Source organism: Emys orbicularis, chromosome 8 (genome assembly GCF_028017835.1).
Source record: "Emys orbicularis isolate rEmyOrb1 chromosome 8, rEmyOrb1.hap1, whole genome shotgun sequence".
Classification (NCBI taxonomy): domain Eukaryota; kingdom Metazoa; phylum Chordata; order Testudines; family Emydidae; genus Emys; species Emys orbicularis.
The window spans coordinates 49,222,372-49,244,896 of record NC_088690.1 but is presented as its reverse complement, the minus strand read 5'-3'; the positions used below and the strand labels follow the sequence as shown (position 1 = coordinate 49,244,896).

Sequence of the window (22,525 nt, the reverse complement as noted above, 5' to 3'; positions counted from 1 at the left end):
AAAAGAAGTAGTAATTATTGCTTAGAAATGTATTCCCATAAATAAATTGGCTTGATGGGAACTACTCAAAAAATGAAAAGGACATTTCTTCCCCCACTATTAACACTTCATTAATGGAGCCCTTTATAAATTATATGCTGTGTTCTTTAAAAGTGATTTTTTTCCTTGCTGAGACATGGCAAGTTGTTGCCCTAGGATCTTTTGAGGGTACATTGTGCACTTTGAGGTGTCTGAACTCCAAATATACCCAGTCACAGCTCATCGAAGAAAACCAGACATGAATTATTACTTTATGCTGAACTGAAGTAGTTGGCATTGAAGGTGCACTAGGAGTATGTGCTCATTGCAGTGAACCTATAGAAACTCTTGTGAAGTGTTGCAGCAACCAGCAGAAATATTCTGTGGATTTTCTGAGCCTAGGACCTGGACTAAAAACATACTGTTTTGGTAAAACTATTTTGGTTAGAGAGGGTGCGATTTTTAATGGAAAAAAGTTATACCAGTACAATCCTTAGTCTGGATCCAGTTATACTGGTATAAAGGTGTCTTATATAGTGTATGGAAATAGCTAATCAGTATGAAGCACTTTTGTGCCGGTATAACTGTGTACGCACTGGGGCAGTTGTACCACTTTAACTGTACCAGTATACACCGCTACCTCGATATAACGCGACCCGATATAACACGAATTCAGATATAACACGGTAAAGCAGTGCTCCGAGGGGGGGCTGCGCACTCCAGTGGATCAAAGCAAGTTCAATATAACGCGGTTTCACCTATAATGCGGTAAGATTTTTTGGCTCCTGAGGACAGCGTTATATCGAGGTAGAGGTGTAGTTAAAATGATTCAATTTTTCTGAGTAAACAAGCCCTCAGAGCAATCTGACCACTGTAGCACAATCTGCTTCCTACAGAAGTAAAGGAAGTGAAGGTTAATGGAAGAGGTTAAACACAGGTTTCGTGTGTGTAAAAGAGACCACAAAAAAAAATCAGATTGAGGGAGAAGGCAAATTCTATAAACTGGAAGTGGAAGAAAAGGATTCAAGAAAACAGTTTAATTTGCTGTGACTGTCAGAGCCCCTCTTCAGCTAATTTGATACTACTTTGAGCCATCAAAGGCTGTAAAATGAAACTTTGGCTGCACATTAATATTTTGTAAACTTCAAAAAACTTCTGTAAATCATACTTTCCTATTTTTTCTAACTTTAAACCGTAACCAAACTAATTTGCCTTAATGACTGTAAATGTAGTTGGAGTGCTACACATGAAAATTGGTATGTGCAACTCACGTTTAAATTAGAAAAGCACAAAGTATACTGTACACGTGGTGATCATGTTTCAAAGTGTGCATATGTGTATATGTGTGTATGTATAATATACATACATACACACACAAAAGTATGCACATGCTATGTCGGCTCTGAAACACAGAAGAGAATAATTTAGTTCACGCTGAGTTTAAATGGCCACAAGGTTTACAGCACTGGAATAGGAGCAAGTTAAGGTTTGCAGTATAATCTCTGCAGGTTTTATACTATTCTAGAATGTAAAGCTGTACACAGCATGTATCTTATGACAATATCTGATTCATTTACATACTGATTTTTAGTTTATAAGAATGTGGAGAAGAAAATGGTTTATAAGAGTATGGAGAGGAAGTTGCATACACATAACTTCTGTGCGTTTTTTATTCTTTCCATTAGAGATCCCTCTTCTGCTTGCACCATCCTCCCCACTTCTTTAGGCAGCATAGTTCCATTGATTCAGGGTGATAATACAGGCTCAGTGACAAGGTTCCACAAATTTTACCCTACTTTTGCAATTCCTGCCTGTGTAATATTTCTGATAAATCTCTATTTATAAAAACAACATTGGTTTTAAGTGTATTGGTCTGTATTTAATACCTTTAACTATAAACTAACCTTTATATCTGGGAATATAATCTTCATTTAAATAACTCTTTCTTTTGTCTTTGTAGTTTTTATTGCATGTTAATGTTCTCTTCTAAATCCAGTGCCATGTCAGAATTGCTGTCATCACCCATAGTAACCATGTCTGTCACAATTGAATTTATAGATGACCAGTTGTGGCAAAAGTGGGATATATTTGCTTCCTTTGAATATATTTTAATACAGATGACCTAACCAAAACACTATTTTCACACAGCACAATAATATACTTTAATTTACTGGTCAACGACTACTTAAAATGCTGCTCTAGTTAATAGTTTAATCAGCCTCTCCTCCCACATAATGCTTGTGAATCATAGTAACTCTTTTAAAGGTGATTATGTTGAGTGTTAATGTACATTAGTGTTGGTTGGGGAGTTTAGTTCCATAGTTGTCGCTTGTTTTCTGGGGAGCACGTACATGTCACTAGCCAGGGTTGTCCTTTTAACTTCCATCTTTTAGCTGATAGCATGTATAGTTACACTAAGTTATTGAAAAATGTTTGGTTGTTTTGCATAAACAAATGAAAAATGGGAAGGGTGACATAATTACAAAAGTAATTAAAAACCAGAAGGATGTTACTGGTGCAAATACTTCATTAATTTTCCAGAAATCTATTTGGACACACTTATCAGAGCTGTAACTGTTCATGAGGGACACCTGGAAACACATGTTGTATCCACCTGTTAGCAATGCTTAATTTTTATTCTTTGCGGAGAGCATGTCTCTTTAGAAGAAATAATAAAGGACACCTGCTTATTTATAAGTGCCAAGTATTTAATTTTTTTTCAATCTGCTACCCATAAATATTACACATGGCAGCTTTCTAACCCATTTTTTTCCTGTGTTGAGAACTGCTAACGCTAAAGAATGTCTGGAAGCTACATTTTGCTGCAGGATATATAGAGCAGAAGTGAAACTAAAATTGTATTAGCAAGATGCAAATTGAAGACCATAGTGTAACCATTATGTTAATTTTGATGCTAACACTGATATAATTCACTAAAAAATGTTTAGTTGCTATCATGTAATTTTAGCATTGCACTTTGAAGTACAAAATTTGGACTAAAGTGTAATAGCTGGCAAGGAAGGGAAAGAGAGCGCATATGTTAGAATGGGGGATTGACTATGCACAGCATCAACTGTAGAAGGAGTAATATATGGAGGTATAAAAGGTATATATGCCCAACATGTAGACTCCTGAAGAATCATAACTGGCCTCTGGTCTATCAGTCTCTGGGATTCTGTGATGAGAAACACCATAATCCACAAATAGCAGTAGTCTCCACTCCATTTCAATCTGTGTTAAAGTCCTAGTGTAAACAAGGCCTTTGAAGTGATTTCTAGTTACAGTACAAGTGCACTAATTCACACTAATGACCAAGAGAGACCGTGTGATTTATCAGACTTTACAGATTTGCTGTTAAGTGAACAAGTTGGGTGTAAGTCTCAAGGATAATGCATTATAAAATGTCCTTTGCTCACTTATTTTGTCAAGTTTAATTTAGTTTTATTTGACACTTTGTAAACTAGTAAATGTGTTGTGGTGTATTTTATAAAAGTACAATCATGGTAATATGAGACCTAAAAGTGCCGGGTTTTTGTAAGAACGTGAGTGGCATTGCCAATTGAAGTAAGAATTAATGAAGCCGTATTAATTTCAGTCTCTTATTCATAAAAGTTTGTGTATATAAAACAATGCTTATTTATGTGACCACTTTAGGTGCCAATTTTTGGAGCGATGGATTCTGAATAGATATGAAGAGTTAACTTTTCTTGATTAGATTTACAAAAAGAAACTAGGAGGAAAAACTGAAAAATCATAAAGGGGACCATTAATGATCAAATTTTAAAACATGTTTACAGTGATATTGTAGCTGTGTTGGTCTCAGATTATTAGAGAGACAAGATGTGTCTCTCACCTTATGTCTCTGAACTTTAAAACAGTTAGACTTTCAATATGTTGGATGGCCAAACATAAGTTTGTCAATTGCAAGCTGTAGTCAACAGTGCTCACAACTGTATATTTGTAGATAATCCTAAAAGGACCCAGTGCATTATCCAGTGTTTAGATTTTTTTTGTAAAGTTTGTTCGTAAGTACAGGAATGTTTGGCTAGTCCTTTCATATTTGGTCATCATACAAATGGATCCTGTCCAAGTCTTTATTTTAGAACTAATTTTAGTTTTACTTCTTGTACTTAAAGCTGAATCATTTAAACTTATAATAAAATGGAGTTAAAATTGAGCTTGTATATGTAAAATATGCATCATTTTTGTGTGTAGTCTGCATACTAAAACAACCTTCCTTGGAAATCTTCTCAGATGCCAGCATTCCATTTGCAGACAGAAGCATCTGCAGTTTATTTTTTAAAATTGAAGGAAACCATAGAATTGAAATGCATAATGCTATGGACAGTTTGGCAGTTTACAGTTCCAGTTCCTACCAAAAATGATTGATTAGAAAAGGACTGTCCTGACAATATTTTTTTAAAGTAAAAAGTACAAAAGCATTCCAGAAACCTCTCTAGCTAGTAACTTAATATTTTCCTGCAGTTTTCTCTTTGGTGAGTATATATCATCCCTTGCCTCATCCTGCTCTTATTTTGTTCTATTTAGATTCTTATACTGCACCCACTATTGTAGTGAGCTGAGGTCCCAGTCATACTAAAATAATAAATGTGGAACTGATTATCAAAATTGCGTGCAAAAAGAAAAGAAGATACATTTTCGCTTACAATAATTTGAGCGTACAGATTTGGTGCACTTGTTCACTTATTTTGTCAAGTCTAGTGTAGTTTTATTTAACATTTTGTAGACTAGTAAATGTGTTGTGTATTTTATAAAAGTACAGTCATGATAATAGACCTAATCATAGCTGCCTGCTTTTGAGTCTTTTCGAAGTGGGATGAAAATGCCAGGTTTTTGTGAGAATGCAACTTGCATTCTCCAATAATCAGTTTTCGGGTCTACTCAAAAATAGGTGTACGTGGCCCTGTGCATACTTCGTTTTGGAAATCAGTCCTGTAGGGGAAGAGTGCTCCACCCCTTTTGGATGCCTAAGGGAGGGCAAGAGTGCCAGGATCCCAAAGCCTCTGCTTCTGCCCTTACCTTCTGTGAAGAAGGTGAGGAAAAGGGGGTAGAGCCATCACAGTCTTTACTGTTTCCTCTTCCTTATCTTCCATTCATCTAGCATTGGAAGTGGCTGTTGGAGTAGCCTCCGAGATCTCTTCCACTTGATTCCCCAAGAACTCAGTTTGACTCCAGTCTCATCACTCAGGCTCTTTTATTTGGCATAAAGCAAAGCCACGCTGAGTTGATCAGACTCAAATGTAGGGGTGGGTACAGGGTATACCACACATGTAAAGTTTGCTTATTTGTCATCATGTAATAGTATTGCTCTCTGAAGTACACAATTTGGACTAAGTGTAGTAGCTGGCAAGGAAGGGAAAGATGGCACATATGTTAGGGTGGGGGCCTTGGCTATAAACATCCAAAGTTAAACAGAGACCCCATACCATCATATATTTACACATCACATTCACTGTACATTGCATCACGTTTTGGGTCTGACTTGGCTACTTTGCTGGAACCAATCTCCCTGTGCAGCATGCTTTATCCATGCCCTGTCCATGTTCAGCTTTACTCTTTACCTCATCTTTGTGCTCTCAACTTTTGTCCATTATTTTCTTGTTTTTAGTAAAAGGTTCCCTTGGGGTTTCCGCTATTATCTTAGCAAGCTCAGATATTCTGTCTTTTGGCTTGCTGACCCATTTACTTAATTTAGCACAAACATTCCGTTTGTAGCCTGCTGATTTAGTTACCTCCCTAATCCTGACTTCCAGAAAATGAAGCCTCCCCCCATGTTTAATTACTTGTGTCAAGCCAAGCCTACAGTGTAGTTCTGGAAGGATTAAACCATCCTAAAGCACAGTGCCTCCTGCATATTATATAAAATGGTCCCTCACCATGCTCTCTGTAGCATACATATGAAATTAAAGAATTAAGGTTATTTTAAGGAAATATATGTGTTGTAAAGAAAGGCCCTGACTGCAAGTAGAAGGAAGGCCTTGAAAATAATGAATTAAAAGACCAGAAGGAGTGAAGTAGGAAGTATGTCTGGTTCAAAGAATAACTCATAAGATAAGGGGACGCTTCTAAAAAGAAGGCCTCTGACCAATAGGGGTGACTGCAGATGGTTTTGAATAAGACAAAAGAGATCTGTCTTAAAATGAGCCAACATGGCCTTTCCCACCACACACACCATTATTACCTCAAAATGTAGGGCCTGTGTGAACCCAGGTGCAAAAGACAAACTACTGGTCAGCAAGAAGGAAGGGAGGAGGCCTTGGCGAGATAGGAGGTTGTAAATCTTACCTGGATTAAGACTGAAAATAAGGGTGAACTGTCTCAAATTGATTTTTAGCTGAAGTCAGTAATTGGCAATGCCATCATTTTGTTAAAGGATGTAAAAGGTAAACTCTTAAAGGGTTCACTGCTTATATCTTCCTGACCACGTTGGAGCCGACCAATGTGAATCTAAGCACCCTGGGTTTAGCCCGTTTGCAAGTATCTTCATCAAATGCTTATAAATGTTTTGTTACTGTTTGGATGTAGTAAATTGCTTATTATTTAGGCTCTTCAAGCATATTTAAAGCAATTGTATAAGTCCTTTAGACTTAATAAAGGAATTTTTGGTTAAATTAGTGTTTGGTTTCCATATTAATATGAATAATTTCAAATATTAATAATTCCAACACTGTCCCAAGCGCAGGACTGTAGGTATATGCTACTTCCCAACCCTTAGTGTTTTAAAGTGTTTGTCAGCTTAAACATCACACTTCACTTTGAAAATGTATTACTCACTTCCAGTCCAAGTAACATTTTAGCTGTTAATAACAGAGATTAAAAAAAAACTTTTCTGTATATTTTAGTTGTTTATTTTGTGCATCTGACAACACTTCATACATACTCAGTATAACTGATTTTCCCCTGTGGTTATTTACCCCTTTTGCCTGAAATGTACTTCAGACAGCAAGAGCTGAGGGAAATGAGATTTTTAAAGTCTCAAAAATGTGTGTGGGGTTCTGGGGCAGGTATAGTATCTGTAACTAATCTTTAAAAAAAAATAGATTTCAAGTTGGTGTCTGTATAAGAGTACCGGCTTTCTGCATGAACCACATTGACGTAGAACATATCTTACGTAGCTATGAAAGTCTAAGGAATTTAAAGCTGTAGATTCTTGGACTGACTAACTTTTGTCACTGTTTCAGAATAGAACCAGAAACATGTTTTGTGCTACTTTCCTGGAAGGCTTGGGTAAAGGTTACTGAAAACTAACTTGGCAAGTTAATTGACATGCACTTGACACATTTTATTTTGCTTTTTGATCAGATTTTGAAAATGGTGGTTGCATTGCTATAGAAGCTTGGAATTCAACAGTGAAACATTCTGCAGGATATCAGTTATTCATGTACTGCTTTTATGTATCTGATCTAAATTTTTCCTGCATCACTTTTTTGATTGTCATCTTTTCTTCTGTTTTTTGTATAGTATCTCTTGTCCATTAACTTCTCTTCTCTTGTAGTTCAGAATATTAAGGCAGCATTATGGGTTTCTCGGAGGAATGAATTGGAGACGACTCAGAGTTTTACATTAAAGCAAAATTGAATTGAAGCCAATGTAAGCGAAGGGTTACAGCCATTGAGGAGGCTTTTAATTATGCATTAATTATATAGCACAGCCTCCAGCTGACTTTCAACTGTGGGGGAGCTGTCAATACAATAATTTTGAAGTGAGTTGTTAAACACAGAAATGTTTAGGCCTAAAAAGTAGAATTAAGAGTGGTGCTTCAACCACACGTTGGGTCTGTCACAGATCTTAACTTGTAGTAATTTAATAACTCTGATCACTGTTGTACAGTACAGCAAGGATGTTTGGCTTCTAAATGGATTTCAGTTTACCATACAATACATTTAAAGTGTAAATGTGGCTGTCTGTGATGCTTCTAAACTGAATTTGCAAATGTGACCTTTGGATTACCATCCATATGAGAATCTGGTTACGGCAATCGGATATAAATTGCTGTATACAGTCTGTAATTACTTTACTTTAATTTGATCACACATTTGTTCTGCAGGAATCCTGCTTCCATCAGTGCACAGGCTGGATAGTAAATGAGGCAGAGTATATCAAGAAAATAATCTTGTTCTGCATTTAAAGGGCTGGATGAATACCCAGGAAAGCTAGATTCTATCTCTGGCACGGCCACAAACTTCGAGTGTGGCCAACTCTTGAGACGTCAAGTCTCACAATATTTGGCGGTGTTTCCTAGTATCAGTTTTAATAAAAATTTAATTAATTTAATAATTTAATTTAATTAATTTAATTTAATTAATGGAGATATCCCATCTCCTAGAACTGGAAGGGACCTTGAAAGGTCATTGAGTCCAGCCCCCTGCCTTCACTAGCAGGACCAAGTACTGATTTTGCCCCAGATCCCTAAGTGGCCCCCTCAAGGATTGAACTCACAACCCTGGGTTTAGCAGGCCAATGCTCAAACCACTGAGCTATCCCTCCCCCCCACAGTTCCTGCAGTCATGTTGTTATGTGAGAATCTCAGATTTTGTTTAATAATAATAATAAAAAAAAAAAAGTTCCTGACCCTCGTGGTTATGGAAAGAACTTTGAGAACGTGAACCATAAAGGCTCACAAACCAAAGATTAAATGAACCCAACATTTATTATTAGTTTTTAAATCTCATGAGTTTTAAGACAAATTAAGATTTTGGATAGCGTCATCCAAGATTTTGGAATCCTTAGGGTTTGCAATACTGGGCTTCCTATGTGATGATGGGCAAAACTGCCATATGCATTCTCTCAAGGAGGCTGAATTAAGGTTTCACTGTCCTTTCGTAAATTTTGAGTGCTTGAGTTGGCCACCATAAAATTCTTCTAACATAGCATTTTCAATATAATACCCCATTTCATTACCATATGGAACCATGTTGTGTGGCCATATGGTGTAGATGAACCCTTAAACTAAAGGTATCTTGTGTTCAGAAAGTCCTATGCTGCTAACTAAATTAATTTAAAATGAGACAATTTTACTATGTATGCACTGTTTGCTTTCTTCTTGGATTTCTCTATACAATGAAAATCTACTAGGTTAGTTTTACTTTCAAGTTCAGTGTTGCAAAGTTTGGCTTTGTTCCATGGATTGTTTTAAAAACTGTTAGTGATAAGATTCCCTTTGGGAATCCATCACTATTTTACCATGCAAACTTGTTTTTTCAACATCAAAATTTTGACTTCATTAGATGAAGAGGAAGAAGGAGATACTGATTAAATTTGATGATGACAATGATATAGATGAAGCAGTTGAGGATGGTAACGAATAATAATGAAAAGCAAGAAGCTTGAATTGGCCTGCTGCCTACCGAGCACAAATGCAAATATTTTTTTCTTTTATAGTTGCTGTGTTTTTCTGTTTTATTTCATTTTGCTTTTTGTGTATCAGTTCAGTCCTGAATAGTGTTCACATTTAAATGCTAACCTAACAATACTAAGAATTTTTTATTTTTTAGAACTTCATTTCACTATTTCACATTTTTCTGAGTTGAAAAAACTCAGTTAAGTAAGTTAGGGTTTTGTTTTGTTTTTGTAATTAGGCATAAATATCTGTCTAATGCTAATCCTAGTTGAGGCCATAGTCTTCTCTCTTTTGTTACACTTCTAACAAATTAGTACTTCAAAATATTTGACCACTTTTGGTGGTATTTGACAATTTCACCAATGGTTGACTAGTGAATTAACCAATCATTTGGGCCCAACCATAGTTTGAAAGATGTATTAAGGTTAATGGCTTATTTTTAGGGAACAATTTGGAATAGGGAGCCAGATCCTATGGTGTGCAGAGCTGTGCTTGGCACTGGCCTGGGGGTGTAGGAAAGACGGTGGTGGCTTTAAATTCAGGGCTACCAGGGACTGAACAGGCCAGTGCTTGCTGAAAAAAGCTGCTCCTAATTTGCACCTGGCTCCCACAACCCTGAAGGAGTCACTCCAGCAGCTAGGAATCAGCTGAATACAAGGGCCTCTCAGCCATCTCTTTACACTGGGGGCCAGGAATTGTGTGCCAGGTGTTAAGAGCTGCTGCAACTATTGTCACCAGAGGATTTCCCAATGGCCAGATCCACTGGATTTTACGGACAGATTGCATCAGCGGATCAACACACAATGGCTGCCATAGGGCTCCAAATACAACTTGTGATGAGATCTTAATTCAGTGTTCATATTTCCTGTGGGCTTCACATTCATTTGGGGAAGGAAAGGGAGGTGTAGACTTCAAGTAATATCCAGTCAATAGTAGAAGATTAATATCCTTAGTTTATGAGTAAGTCTACGTAGGGTTGCTATATTCTCTCATAATCATGGTTGATTTAGCCCAACAGACTTTTAAATATTGTAACCTACACTGTGGAATCCACTTGGTCCTGTTCATTCCCACCTTGGAATTTTCAGATCCGGTCACTTTGAGGCTGTGGTGGTGATTGATCTCTCGTTAGAAATACCTACCGTATATACTCGTTCATAAGCTGAATATTTTCGGTAAAAAAGTGACACATCAAAGAGTGGGGGTCGGCTTATAAACTGGTCTACACTAAAATTTGATGATTTAATATTCTGTGGAATCATTGAATTGAATATCTAATGCATTGTTGTTTTGTTTACCTGGAGTGTCTGCATGGAGCCCCTCAGCTCCCTGTGGCCGCGGTTCACCGTTCCCAGCCAATGGGAGCTGAGGGGCTCCATGCCTGTGAACACTCCAAATAAACAAAACATCCAGGCCCGCTAGAGGCTTACCCTAACGGGCCAGGAGCTAAAGTTTGCCAACTTCTGAAATATAGGGTCAGCTTATGAAAGGGTCATACAGTTTTTGCTATTTTTACCTAACCATCTTGGGGGGTTGGCTTATAAATGAATGAGCTAATGAACGAGTATATATGGTACTTGATTAGCATTCTCCAGAATAACTGTTGAATCAAATTGTAGTTCTTGTTCTGAAACAGAACTGATTCTGGTGGCGATGTCTTAGCGGCAGCATCAGAGGCATTTTAATGCATTTCTAGCATTTGATGGTTGCCATGAGTTGCTCCATAAAGAGTTGTGTTGTCCAATATGCCATATTTTTCTTCCTTTTAAGATGTATAGAGTAAAATATATTTTAATGTATTGCCCCTTCACATTGTTTAATCATTTCAGAGCCTATATCAGAAGAATATGTATGCCTTAAAATATTTTATACTATTTTGAGGAGTATAAAAGATATTTATAAAAATCAGTATCTTTTTTTAAATCAGTCTATTCTTTGCTTTACCAAGTCTTTTCCAGGATGCCTTATGCATAGCCATTTCTAGTTCGAGTGCTCTATGGTGTTACATGCATTAGACAAGAAAAATTAAATTCTAATTTGTCTTGTGCCTCATGAATCACACTTTTATCAACATAACTGTAATGCTGGTTAATTTTACTTCCCAATTGTCAGTCATTTCCAGCTTTTTACTATCCCAGTACAATTAAGTACTGTTAAAGATGACCTGCAAAGTACATTTTAAAAATTGGGATTGTGCCCTTTTTCTGCAGTCTTAAAATGTATTAAAGAAGTCCTGAAAGGCTATGAGGTAGATTTTTTCACTTTCTCCTTGAAACATCAGAAAAGTCAAGTCTGATCTTTCCTAATTTTGCTGGAAGATTCATTATGGGTCTCAGAGAGAGATATATTATTAATTCTCGCTTCCTAATTAAAGAGATTGTTTCAGATTCAACACCACTAACTTCCTTTTCCAAATTGTTAATTAGTCTGAAGATCACTGGTAAGATAAATAGGTGTTAACAAAAGCTAGAATTTATGATCAGTCTGACTAAAATCCTTTCCCCATCTTAGTTTTTCAGCTTTCATTATCTTGACTCTTTTGGCTAGTTTTCCAGTCATTTACAGTTAGTGTAAATGACTGGAAAACTTCCAGTCTAAGCAGGATCTGATTTTTCAAATGTGTAAATTAAGCAGGAGAAAAAATTGAAAAACTAATGTAACATTCTTCTGTCATCATGAAACAATAAGAGTGCAGCCCATTTTTAAATGTTACTTTATTTCTGATAACTATTTATCTTCCTAATTATGTACAAGATAATATGTTCCAAAATTTAGCACCAGAACTTCTGATTTATCTTGGCATTAAAAGTGGAACACATTCTGATTTTCTTTTTTTAACTATTTGTAATTACACAAAACATAAATGTTTCTCTAGCTGTGGTACTAAGAATCCAGCATGAACCATAATTGCTGTTAAAGGTATATGAATTACTGATTTTTCAGATTGTTGGCAGTTCTGCGGGGGGAGGGAGGAATAGTTTTGGGTCAACCTGAAAATTTTGCAACTTTTAAGAAATCTGAAAGGCTTTCAGTTTTGATTTTGGGAAGTTTTCACCATTTTTAATAAAAACAAAGGGAACTTGGAAACAAGGCTAGATTAACAAGGCTAGATTTCCAGCCTGAACGTCTACACTGCAGATGAACAGTCCCTTAGCTGGTGCCCTGAGAGTCCAAGTCAGCTGGCATGGGCCAGTTGCGGGTGTCTAATTGCAGTGTTAGACATACCCTTAGGCATCATTCACAAAATCGAGAAGGGATGGGGGGGGGGAGGGGGCAGTAAATATTAATTGGAGTGAGGACTGGAACCCGGGTGACCTCTATCCCAGGTGAATGCCCTAACCACATTTAGAGAGTCATCCTTTCTCTTTCTTGCCCAATGAATATTTAAAATTTTATACAAAGTAGGACAACTCCAACAGGAGAGATTGAGACCTTGTTCTTAGAGCACACACCTGCAGGGTCGAGGCAATTGAAATCACTGATTTTAATCATGATTTAAATGGTCAAGATGGAAATCTTGATTTAAATTTATTTTAATCTTGTTTTGCATTTATACTTTTTATTTATTTTCCTAAAGAAATATTGATTTTTCATTAGTTGATAACCATTACAATATGTTCATTTGCAACTAAATATAGCCTGTATACTAAATTTAATGCTGCTTTTTGCTAACTGGGAGACTGCACTGTCTATATAGTCCTTTATGCAGTTATATAGCTTAACTTACATTTATTCAGATACTTAATTTTTTATTATGTTAGAAGATGGTGAACAATGAATGCATTTCTTATTTACTAGACCAGATTAATATTTTACTTCTAATTTTGTTTCAAGGTCTAAAGAAATCCAAATTCCATTAAAATGCACAAAAACAGCATTTTAGACTTTTATTAAATAAAACTACTTTACATGCTAAGACATTTTTTTATCAAAACATGTTTGCATTTAAAAGTAACTGATTTATTAAATCAGGAAAATATTATTTGTAATTATACTGATTGAACTGATTGTTTCTGGTCACTATGTCCTTCAAGATTTTAGAACTAGCAGATCTCACCCTCTCACACCTACTTTTTATTCGTAGATTGGAAGAAGGTAAGAGTTCCTGTTTTTTCAAGTCCCAACTGGTTTCTTAACTTTGAATGTACTAGTCACTGAACTGAACTAGTAGTTGAATAAATTGAAAAGAAGATACTCTCTCTGCAGCTGTAGAAGAGGCTGTTGCTGTCAAAAGTTGGTTTAACATTTCAACAAACTCTGATTTCAGGTGCTTAACTGGTGACTTTCACCCATTCAGAGACTTCCCCTTCTTTCAAACTTGACAGCAAACATGTTTTAATATTTATTTTGTTTTTAATTTAAATTATTTTAATATGTGTAGGCCTTAACATAGATTTAATGTTAAATAGGGTTAAATTAAAAAAAAAACTATTTAAATAAAAAAAATCGAGTGTTCTGTTTGTAATATCATCAGTTTTTATCCATCCTGCTCACCTGGGGTGCAGTGGGTTCAAGTACCTGCTTTAGAGTGGGGATTCAAATCGTAGTCTCTCACATCCCCCAGGACAGGTGAGTGCTGCCTGGACTATGCGGTCTAAGGGGGCACCACCACCAACTCTTCCTTCTTCAGGGCTTTGTGAATGGGGCCTAAGTTTCCTTGTGAATCTAGTTCAAAAATTTGAAAGTTTCATTTTGAAAATGTTGGAATGGTTCATTTTGACATGAAAAAAAATTCTTTGAAACAATTTGCCAAAATTGACACAAATTCACAAAATATTTTGATCCTCCCAAATATGCCTTTTTTTGAGAAAGAAATTTAAACTGATTACTAGTATAAAATATTTTCATTTTGGAGATGCATTGTTTTCTGGTAGTTAGAGCTCTGCACTGGGACTAGGAGACCTGGATTCTATCCTCAGCTTTGCATTGGCCTCTGGATAACTGTGGACTCCTGACTTCACCTCTGTGCCTCAGTTTCCCCATCTGCAGATGGGACAGTAATACCTCCTTTGTAAAGCATGTTGGGGGTCTACTGATTAAAAGCACTATATAATATAATATAATATAATATAATATATATATATATATATATATATATATATATATATATATATATATATATATATATAACTACTATATAAATTTATTTATTTATTATTGGGATCTAAGACCACAGTTCTTCAAACTGCTCCATGCATTTTATTTACAGCAAGATAAAGAGATTTCTTCAAATGTATGGAGCATTTTTAGGACTGGGGCTAGAAAGATTTATTTTGTCCTTAAGAGATTATCTAAGACATGAGAATAATATCGTCTTAGTTTTTCATACATAATTGAGCATGATTTGTGGGGGGGGGGACCCCAAAACCCCAGACTAGGCATTCAAAAATCCAGAATTGTTGTACTGAATTAAATAATTCATCTTTGTCTTATCAGTACTCACCATCTAACTAGATGAAAAATAAAAAACATCTTTAACTTCAGCATTATGATAAAAACCCAATTTTTTTGGTTCGTGCTGAGACATAATTTTGATGTATAGAATCAAGTTCCTGTAGCCAAAAGCTATAAAATGTGCACCAACGAGCTTCATGACATTACTTAAATTGTTGTTGTGGGTAAACTGCTGGTGTCCCCCTGTTGTTGCCATGGCTTTCTGACTTCCCATCCAGCGCATCACATGTAGGTAAGTTGGCAGACCCCAGAGGTGTGGCAACAACTCACACTTTGATTTTCAAAAATCAACTCTGCTCCCTTTAGTCATACTGTTCGTAACCGTCTGTACATCAGGAAGTAAGAACTCATGAATGGTCTCATAGGGTGACCCATGAGTGGTCACAATTGTTTAAATAGCCCTTTATGTTTAAGATGCAATTTAACTGTAGTATAAAGAGTGCTGTTTTCAAAAACATAAAAATCCTGACATGAGTACAAAGACAGTGACTGCTGTTGCATTCAGGAGTCGAGGATTGCAGTGACTACTGGGTTTCTTTAGTTGCACTATTGGCCATGGAAGGCCACATCCTGCCAGCAAGCACTGATATAGAATTTCTTTCCTTCCACTGATTTTATCTGATTTGAATTTGATCTTTATGGTGTTGGTATTTATTCAAATGAAATGGTCGGTATTTAGGTTAGAACCCTTTGTGCTACAGTATGTATTGATAGGTGAGCATAATGGCTTCATGATTTGAATTCACAATATATATTTACAAGGTGATGTTATATCAAAGGTCTATGTTACTGTTGTCTAAGAGTTGTATAATCCATTGTCTGTTGATGTGTATAATAGCCCAAAAGTAGAGGATTCAATCATTACTGTAATAGATTGTCAAAGGAATTTTGGGTAAATGCTTTAGTCTTCAAGAATTTTGGAGGCGTAAATTCACATCTTCCATAGAACGCTGTGAGTCTCCTAATGTTTGGTACAGCGTGGGAGACAACCCTTTTCCCCCAGACCTTAACCCTCACGTAAGGGGAGGATGGTGGAATCCCAAAGACTGTCTGGGACCAGTACTGGGTGGGGGCAGATAGGAGTTCTTAAACAGGTGGAAATGATTAAGGATGTAGAGATGACCTGCATTGAATAAGTTATTGCTGAATATTTCCCATATGAGTTACGTTAATAAAGTTGTGGCCTAATTAAACCACATCGCTTGCATCTTATGTCGTCTTGCATGTCTGGGACAAAGATCTGATAGACTTTTTTTTAATGACACAAACTGTCTAAATACTTACTTAAATCCATAAATATGTAGCGCAAAAGCTCCATATATTAATACTTTGTGATTATTTTTTGCTACTAAAAATACTTAAATCACCTATGTTCCGAGAAAATTATTGTAAAATTAGAGATTTAGTTAATGATCAAGCTTTCTTAGCATGCCCTTTTGCTATACAGAGGCATTTCAGAGACAAAGCATAGCGAGTTAAAGAATAGTTTTAACCCTGTTAAACTTCTCCTGTGATCTTGTCAGATTACTTGCATTATCAGAAGAGGTTATGGTTTGTTTACTTCTCTTGTTGACTATAGCAAACAAATAACATGGGTCTGCTAAGTGCCTCTTTGTTCCCTAGGTTTGTACCATCAGATGAAAAGAAAAAACAAGGCTGTCAACGAGAAAATGAAACTTTAATACAGAGAAGGAAGGACCAGATGCAACCTGGGGGCACAACAGTCAGCGTTACTGTACCTTATCGAGTGGTAGACCAGCCTCTGAAACTTATGCCGCAAGATTGGTAAAGCAGAGCTGCTATTTTGAATTATTTTTTTACACGTTTAGTTCTCTTTTTCAGAACAAGAACACAGATCTTGAAATGAGCTAGTAGAATAACTCCAAGCTAATTGGTGCATAAAACATTAACAAATGTGTGTAGAAATGGCTGGATAGCAATTATATAGCAACTTCCATGTTTTTTGTTCGAAACCCTCCAGGAGTAGGAAAGTAGCACTTGAATTGTTCAGGATCAGAGCTACTATATTACTTCATTCGCTCAAGCATGTTACATCTCTGAAAGAAAAATCCTTGTCTGTGGCCAATCTTTCTGAATTTTATTTGGAAGGAAAATGTTGGGGCCTTATATTTCTGACTGTAAATTTAAAAAAAAGAAGCTGGAAATAAATTGCATCAGCTTTAAGCTAATGTGCATAATGGTCAGAGACACTGACATACACTTCAAGATGGAGCTCTGTGAAGGGGGGGATTCAGTCACGGAGCATCTTTTTGCAAATGTGTCAGAGGTTTGTTTGTTTAACCTGCAGGCCCATTTGTGAGGGCCTGTAAAAAGCTGAAACAGTATCTGTCAGTACTTTTACACTTCCGGAGGGTTTGTAAAAAGACAACCCTTTAGTATTGATTAATCAAATAACCAATATTCTTTCTTTATTCTCCCAGTTTAAGAATACTTAAGGCATGTACGAGACCTAGTGGTCTGTAACATTCAAAGCAGGATGTTAAAAGGAAATAAGATCTAATTCTCCAGATAATTAGGCATTCTCTGTGTTGGGAGCAGCAGGCAAACAGAAAACAATAGCTGCTGAAGTACCAAAAGGCAGCTTGCATCTTCAATAGACCGTAAACATTTTTGACAAAGGTAAAGCCGTCTTTGTGATTGATTTCCCAGAGTGGAATCAGTGATAGGGAAGTTTTATTGTTTCAACTTCGTAACAGCTAATGTGAGAAATGTTTTTAAGTGTATAGCCGTGTGTTTTTATCATTTCAGAGACCTGATTATTTTTCTTCATTGGGGTTTTGAAATCCTTACAATAATGTAAATTTAGGAATTAGATTGTGGGATTATTTATTTGTAATGTGGTAGTGCTTAGAGACCCCAGCCCTATTGCTGAACAAATGTATAGCAAAGAGACGATGCCTGTCTCAAAGAACTTGCTATTTGTGAATTTTTTCTTCTGCATTAACAGTGAATAGATTTTTCTTAGACTACAGGTGGTAGTTATGTATATTCATAAAAAGTACAGTATGAAAATGTGGGTTAAATTGTTGCAGCTGTCTATCCTGTTGCAATGAACTTTTTGAATTAAAAGTTTAAAGCATGTGCCGAATAAGCATTTTTAAATTGCTACATCCCATTTAGTTTACAATACAATTCATAGGGGATTATCTTTTAAATTCCAAAGCATTTTAAAAAAATCCTAAAGCGTAATCTCAAGAAATGAACAGGATTTGCTTTCTGATAAATACAAAGTTTGAAATTGAGCTACATACGACAAAAAGCAGACATAAGTCCAGAAATATTACATACAAAAATAGTGTGTTAATGCTGAAGAGACTTACATGTGGAAAAAGCAGCTGTATTGGAAGCACAGCATTAATGCATTAATGTGCTATAATGGTGACATTATAAAGAGAAACTGCTAATGTACAATGCTGTCCTCACAGTAGTGTTGACAACAACCTGTGTCGTATGAATAATAGAGATTTTTTTTCCCTTTTAGGGATTTACAGTGACTAAAAACTCAAGTCCTTTAATGTGTGTCTCTCCTCCTTTATTTATAGGGATCGTGTAGTCGCAGTGTTTGTGCAGGGTCCTGCTTGGCAGTTTAAAGGCTGGCCATGGCTATTGCCCGATGGATCGCCTGTTGATATTTTTGCAAAAAGTAAGCTTCTACTTACAGATAAATGCTCTTACATGTTTTTATCATCAGTGCATACCCACCAATAGTCCAGGTTTAGCTGGGAGCTAGTGTCTTGGCACCTTTGGAAAGTATGATTCTTGCTCTCTGCAGCTCCCTCTCCTCTAGGAAATGAACTAGCACCCTGGCTTCTTCCACACACCTTCAGGAAAACAAGTTTTTCAGCGAGGTAGATTTCTTGAAGATGAGGGGGCTGTTGCTACAGAGCAGTTGGCTTCTAATCCACTTCTGGGAGACCCCTTAATGGCTCAAACAGCTCTGATTTCCCTTTATCCCCAGAAACACTGATAACATATGTTAACTAAGTCTGAGCTCCGAATCTTCCTTGAGAAGAAGGTCTGCTGTTACAGAACTGCTCCTCCTCTAGCCTTCACCCAGGCAGGGACCATCAGACAACTTCTCTCTTCATTTACTCCAAGACAGCCCAAAAACTATATCCCTCCACCCCAACCCAGCAACTCCCAGAAATCTTGCTGCTTCATGAAGTTCACAGTACTCACCAGTTGTTTCTGAAATAGCAAGTGCACAAGTTTGCATTTTCTCTGTTCTCACAAACACCCTAAAATGTAGAGTATTACAGGGTTGCAATCAGCTCCTTTCTCTCTTCAAATTCCAATACTTGTCATGATCAGTTTGTTACGTCAGTTTGTATTTTGCTATGTGTATTTTATAAACATGGCATTTGTATAAAATAAGATGTCTTCCTAAAACTTTAAGCTCTGACATAGGTAAAGCTACTTCTCAGGTACAAGCTAGATGAAAGGCAGTTAGTGTGCTGATATTTGATGATGACATGCAGGCCCTGGATTTAGACTCCTGTGCAGCCAGGAATTTGCCTAATGTACCTTGAGGCCAGTGCTGTTTGCTTACATGGGCAAGCACAAACTGATGCTTACTCTTCTGACTGCAACATGTGGAGCGACATCTAAGGAAACTCCAGGCCTTTACTGCTTCTGATCTGTACTCCCATTTCATCTGCTGCTGTTGCAAGTGGATTGAGTGATTCTGCAGTGGAAAACCTCGATTTAAATCTATTTTAATCAGCTTTTTCAAGTTGCATTCTCATTGGCTGATATAATTGTTAAAACATCTTGATTTACAACTAAAAACAGCCTTTACACTAGATTTGGTACATCATCTTGGTACTGAGGAGGGAACACTATAACTATATACTTTAATTTAAGCAATTGGATAGCCTAATATTTTCATATGCTTATTAACTGTATGTTCTTAGTATGTTAGAAAGTGGTGAATGATATATTGATTATTTATGGGATAATTAACATTTTGCTCATGATTTGTGTCAAGTTGCATTAGAATGGTAGCTGGAATTTAATTAAACACACAAAACAGCATACCGTATATACTTGTTCATAAGCCGAATGTTTTTGGTAAAAAAGTGACGCATCAAAGAGCGGGGGTCGGCTTATAAACAGGTATACACCAAAATTTGTTGATTTTAAACTCTATGGAATCATTGAATTGAATATCTAATACATTGTCGTTTTGTTTACCTGGAGCGTTCACAGGCATGGAGCCCCTCAGCTCCCTGTGGCCGCAGTTTGCCGTTCCCAGCTAATGGGAGCTGCGGGAAGTGACGCCACTTCCCGCGGCTCAACGGCAAACTGCGGCCACAGGGAGCTGAGGGGCTCCCTGCTTGTGAACGCTCCAGGTAAACAAAATGTCCAGGCCCACTAGAGGCTTACCCTAACAGGCCAGGAGCCAACGTTTGCCAACCCCTGAAATATAGGGTCAGCTTATGAAAGGGTCATAAGGTTTTTGCTATTTTTACCTAACCATCTTGGGGCGTCGGCTTATAAACGAACGGGCTAATGAACGAGTATATATGGTACTTATTTTTTATTTAAATGTTTTAAGAGATTCTATGTTTAGGCCTTAAGATACTTTGTATTTTAAACAGGTTTATTTTTAAAAAGAAAAGCTTACTATAATTGAAACAACAATCAAAAAATCATTGATTTATATCCACCCTGTGGTGTTGCTACAGCCTTCAGGCTGAGAATCCTCTTCCACACACTCACTCTTGCCCTGTGTTTTCTGAGCTATAGTTAAAAATCCCTAGGTCCTGCTACCACTGCCCTAGTCGAGGCAAGAAGAGAGTAATGAGTTGGTGGAAGAGAAATGAGGGAGAGGATGCTAGTTGAGAAAAAGAAGCAAGACTGAGGGAGAGGAATGAGAGCCGAGAACATGGAGAAAGGAAGGCATGAAAGCAAGAAAAGGGACAAGTTAACAGTAGGCACTGAAAATGAAAGAGGAAAAGGGATAACACAGTAAACTATGCTAGAAAAATGTCCCTGCCCCAAAGAGTTTAATCTGAAGGCACAAACTAAGAAGGGGTTGTGAGAGTTACAACATATAGTATGTTGTCTGCCTAAGAGACATACATGTGTTCAAGTTGAAAGGGGAATGTGATTACTTTTCTCCCTGGCTCATAAAAGTACTTCTGAAAAGCAAACTTTTTAACCTTAGAAATGCACCAGATTGCCTCACATGGTAGATATTTCAAAAATATTTTCCTGAAAAAGAGTATCTCTAGATCTTCCTACAAGAGCTTTATTCCATCTTCCAAACAAACTATTTAGTATTTTCTGGGCTATTCAAAAGAGCGAGTGCTGGCTGGTACTACCTGGCTCCATTTATCATTTTGCCCCTATACAATCTCTTTAATAGCCTAACTAAATATGATCAGCAGCTTCTGCACCAGTCCATTTTCGAACCTGTAATCTGCCAGCATTTATAGAAGCTAAAAGCTGTCAAAGGCAACCTGGCCCATTTCCAGAATGACGATTAACAGAGATTTAAAGCTGGTTACTGTAGATTTAAATTTTGGAAAATAAGAAGTTGATGGCCATAAAATCTAAGCAAATAGATCTAAATGCATCTAGTAAATCATGGATTAGACTCTACCCAGATCACATCAAACTAGTTTTACTGTCTCAGTCACTTTATGCTGGTTAAAATCCTGTAAAGTTTCATGAATGGAGATTAAAATATTACTCTCCTTATTCCTTGTTTTCTTTTCAATCTACAGCTTTTGGCCCTTCTTGTGAAACTGTTTTGACTCTATTTTTGGACTGACACTCATATAAAAATAACAATTTTCTTACCGGTATACTCTTTACATCCATAAATGGACATATCAAATGAAAAGTTGAATATTTTGCCATTTTAATCTACATAAATATTTTCTTTGAATGCCATTTTAAAGGTCTTCCTGCTATAACATGTTAATGTGCTTCTGTTGAACCTGAAGGTCAGTTTTAGTGAGTTGACTTTTGTTCAGTAATCTTTAACTTTAACTCAGAGGTTCTGTTTAACATTCAGAGATTTTCTTTGTAAATGCAGTGTCTTGGTATGCAGTTATCTATTCTTTATCTGCTTATTGTGAAAGGCTTGGCATCATTTGATATGAAAAAACTAGCTTTACTTATTCTTAGTCTTCATTCAAAAGGTTTGAAGTTGACTTGACAATCTAGTACATAAGGTGATTTATTTATTGAGGCAACTTCTTAATTGTCTAATATAAAGAAATGAAAACTTTTGTACAAAAAGGGCAACCTGAGGCCCTTATTTTGTGCATATGTTAGTGTTGTAAGTTTACATTTTTCATGCATGTAGGTACATTTTGCTACAGAATGATCCATGAATATAGGAGGGCAATGACAATGACTAGACCAGTTTGGTTAAAGATTTGGGTGGGAAGGAAAGATGAAGGGCTGGTGTACTGGACAAGAAAACTGCAAGTGAAGATCTGGCTAGAGTTATATAAAAGAATTACATAAAAAAGTCTGGTCAGATGTTCCTTTTTCTTCTCCTATACTACAAAAATGAAAATGAACTCAAAAGGCTGCAACCTTAATAAAATAGAATGAAATAAGCTTCAATGCACATAATTAGTCTGTGGAACTACCTACTGCAGAATATTAAAGCAAGTATTGTAGCTTAGGCATTTGAGATTGAAGATTTGAACC

The 22,525-nt window shown here is 36.6% G+C and overlaps 1 protein-coding gene across 1 annotated transcript in view; it reads left to right on the top strand.

Moving 5' to 3' along the window:
• Window positions 1–22,525, top strand: part of CDC73 (cell division cycle 73) — a 194,808-nt gene that overhangs the window by 162,581 nt on the left and 9,702 nt on the right. The window contains exons 14-15 of the mRNA XM_065408934.1: window positions 16,457–16,618; window positions 18,397–18,497. Of these exons, the coding sequence (XP_065265006.1) occupies window positions 16,457–16,618; window positions 18,397–18,497 (263 nt within the window). The remainder of the gene's footprint in view (window positions 1–16,456; window positions 16,619–18,396; window positions 18,498–22,525) is intronic.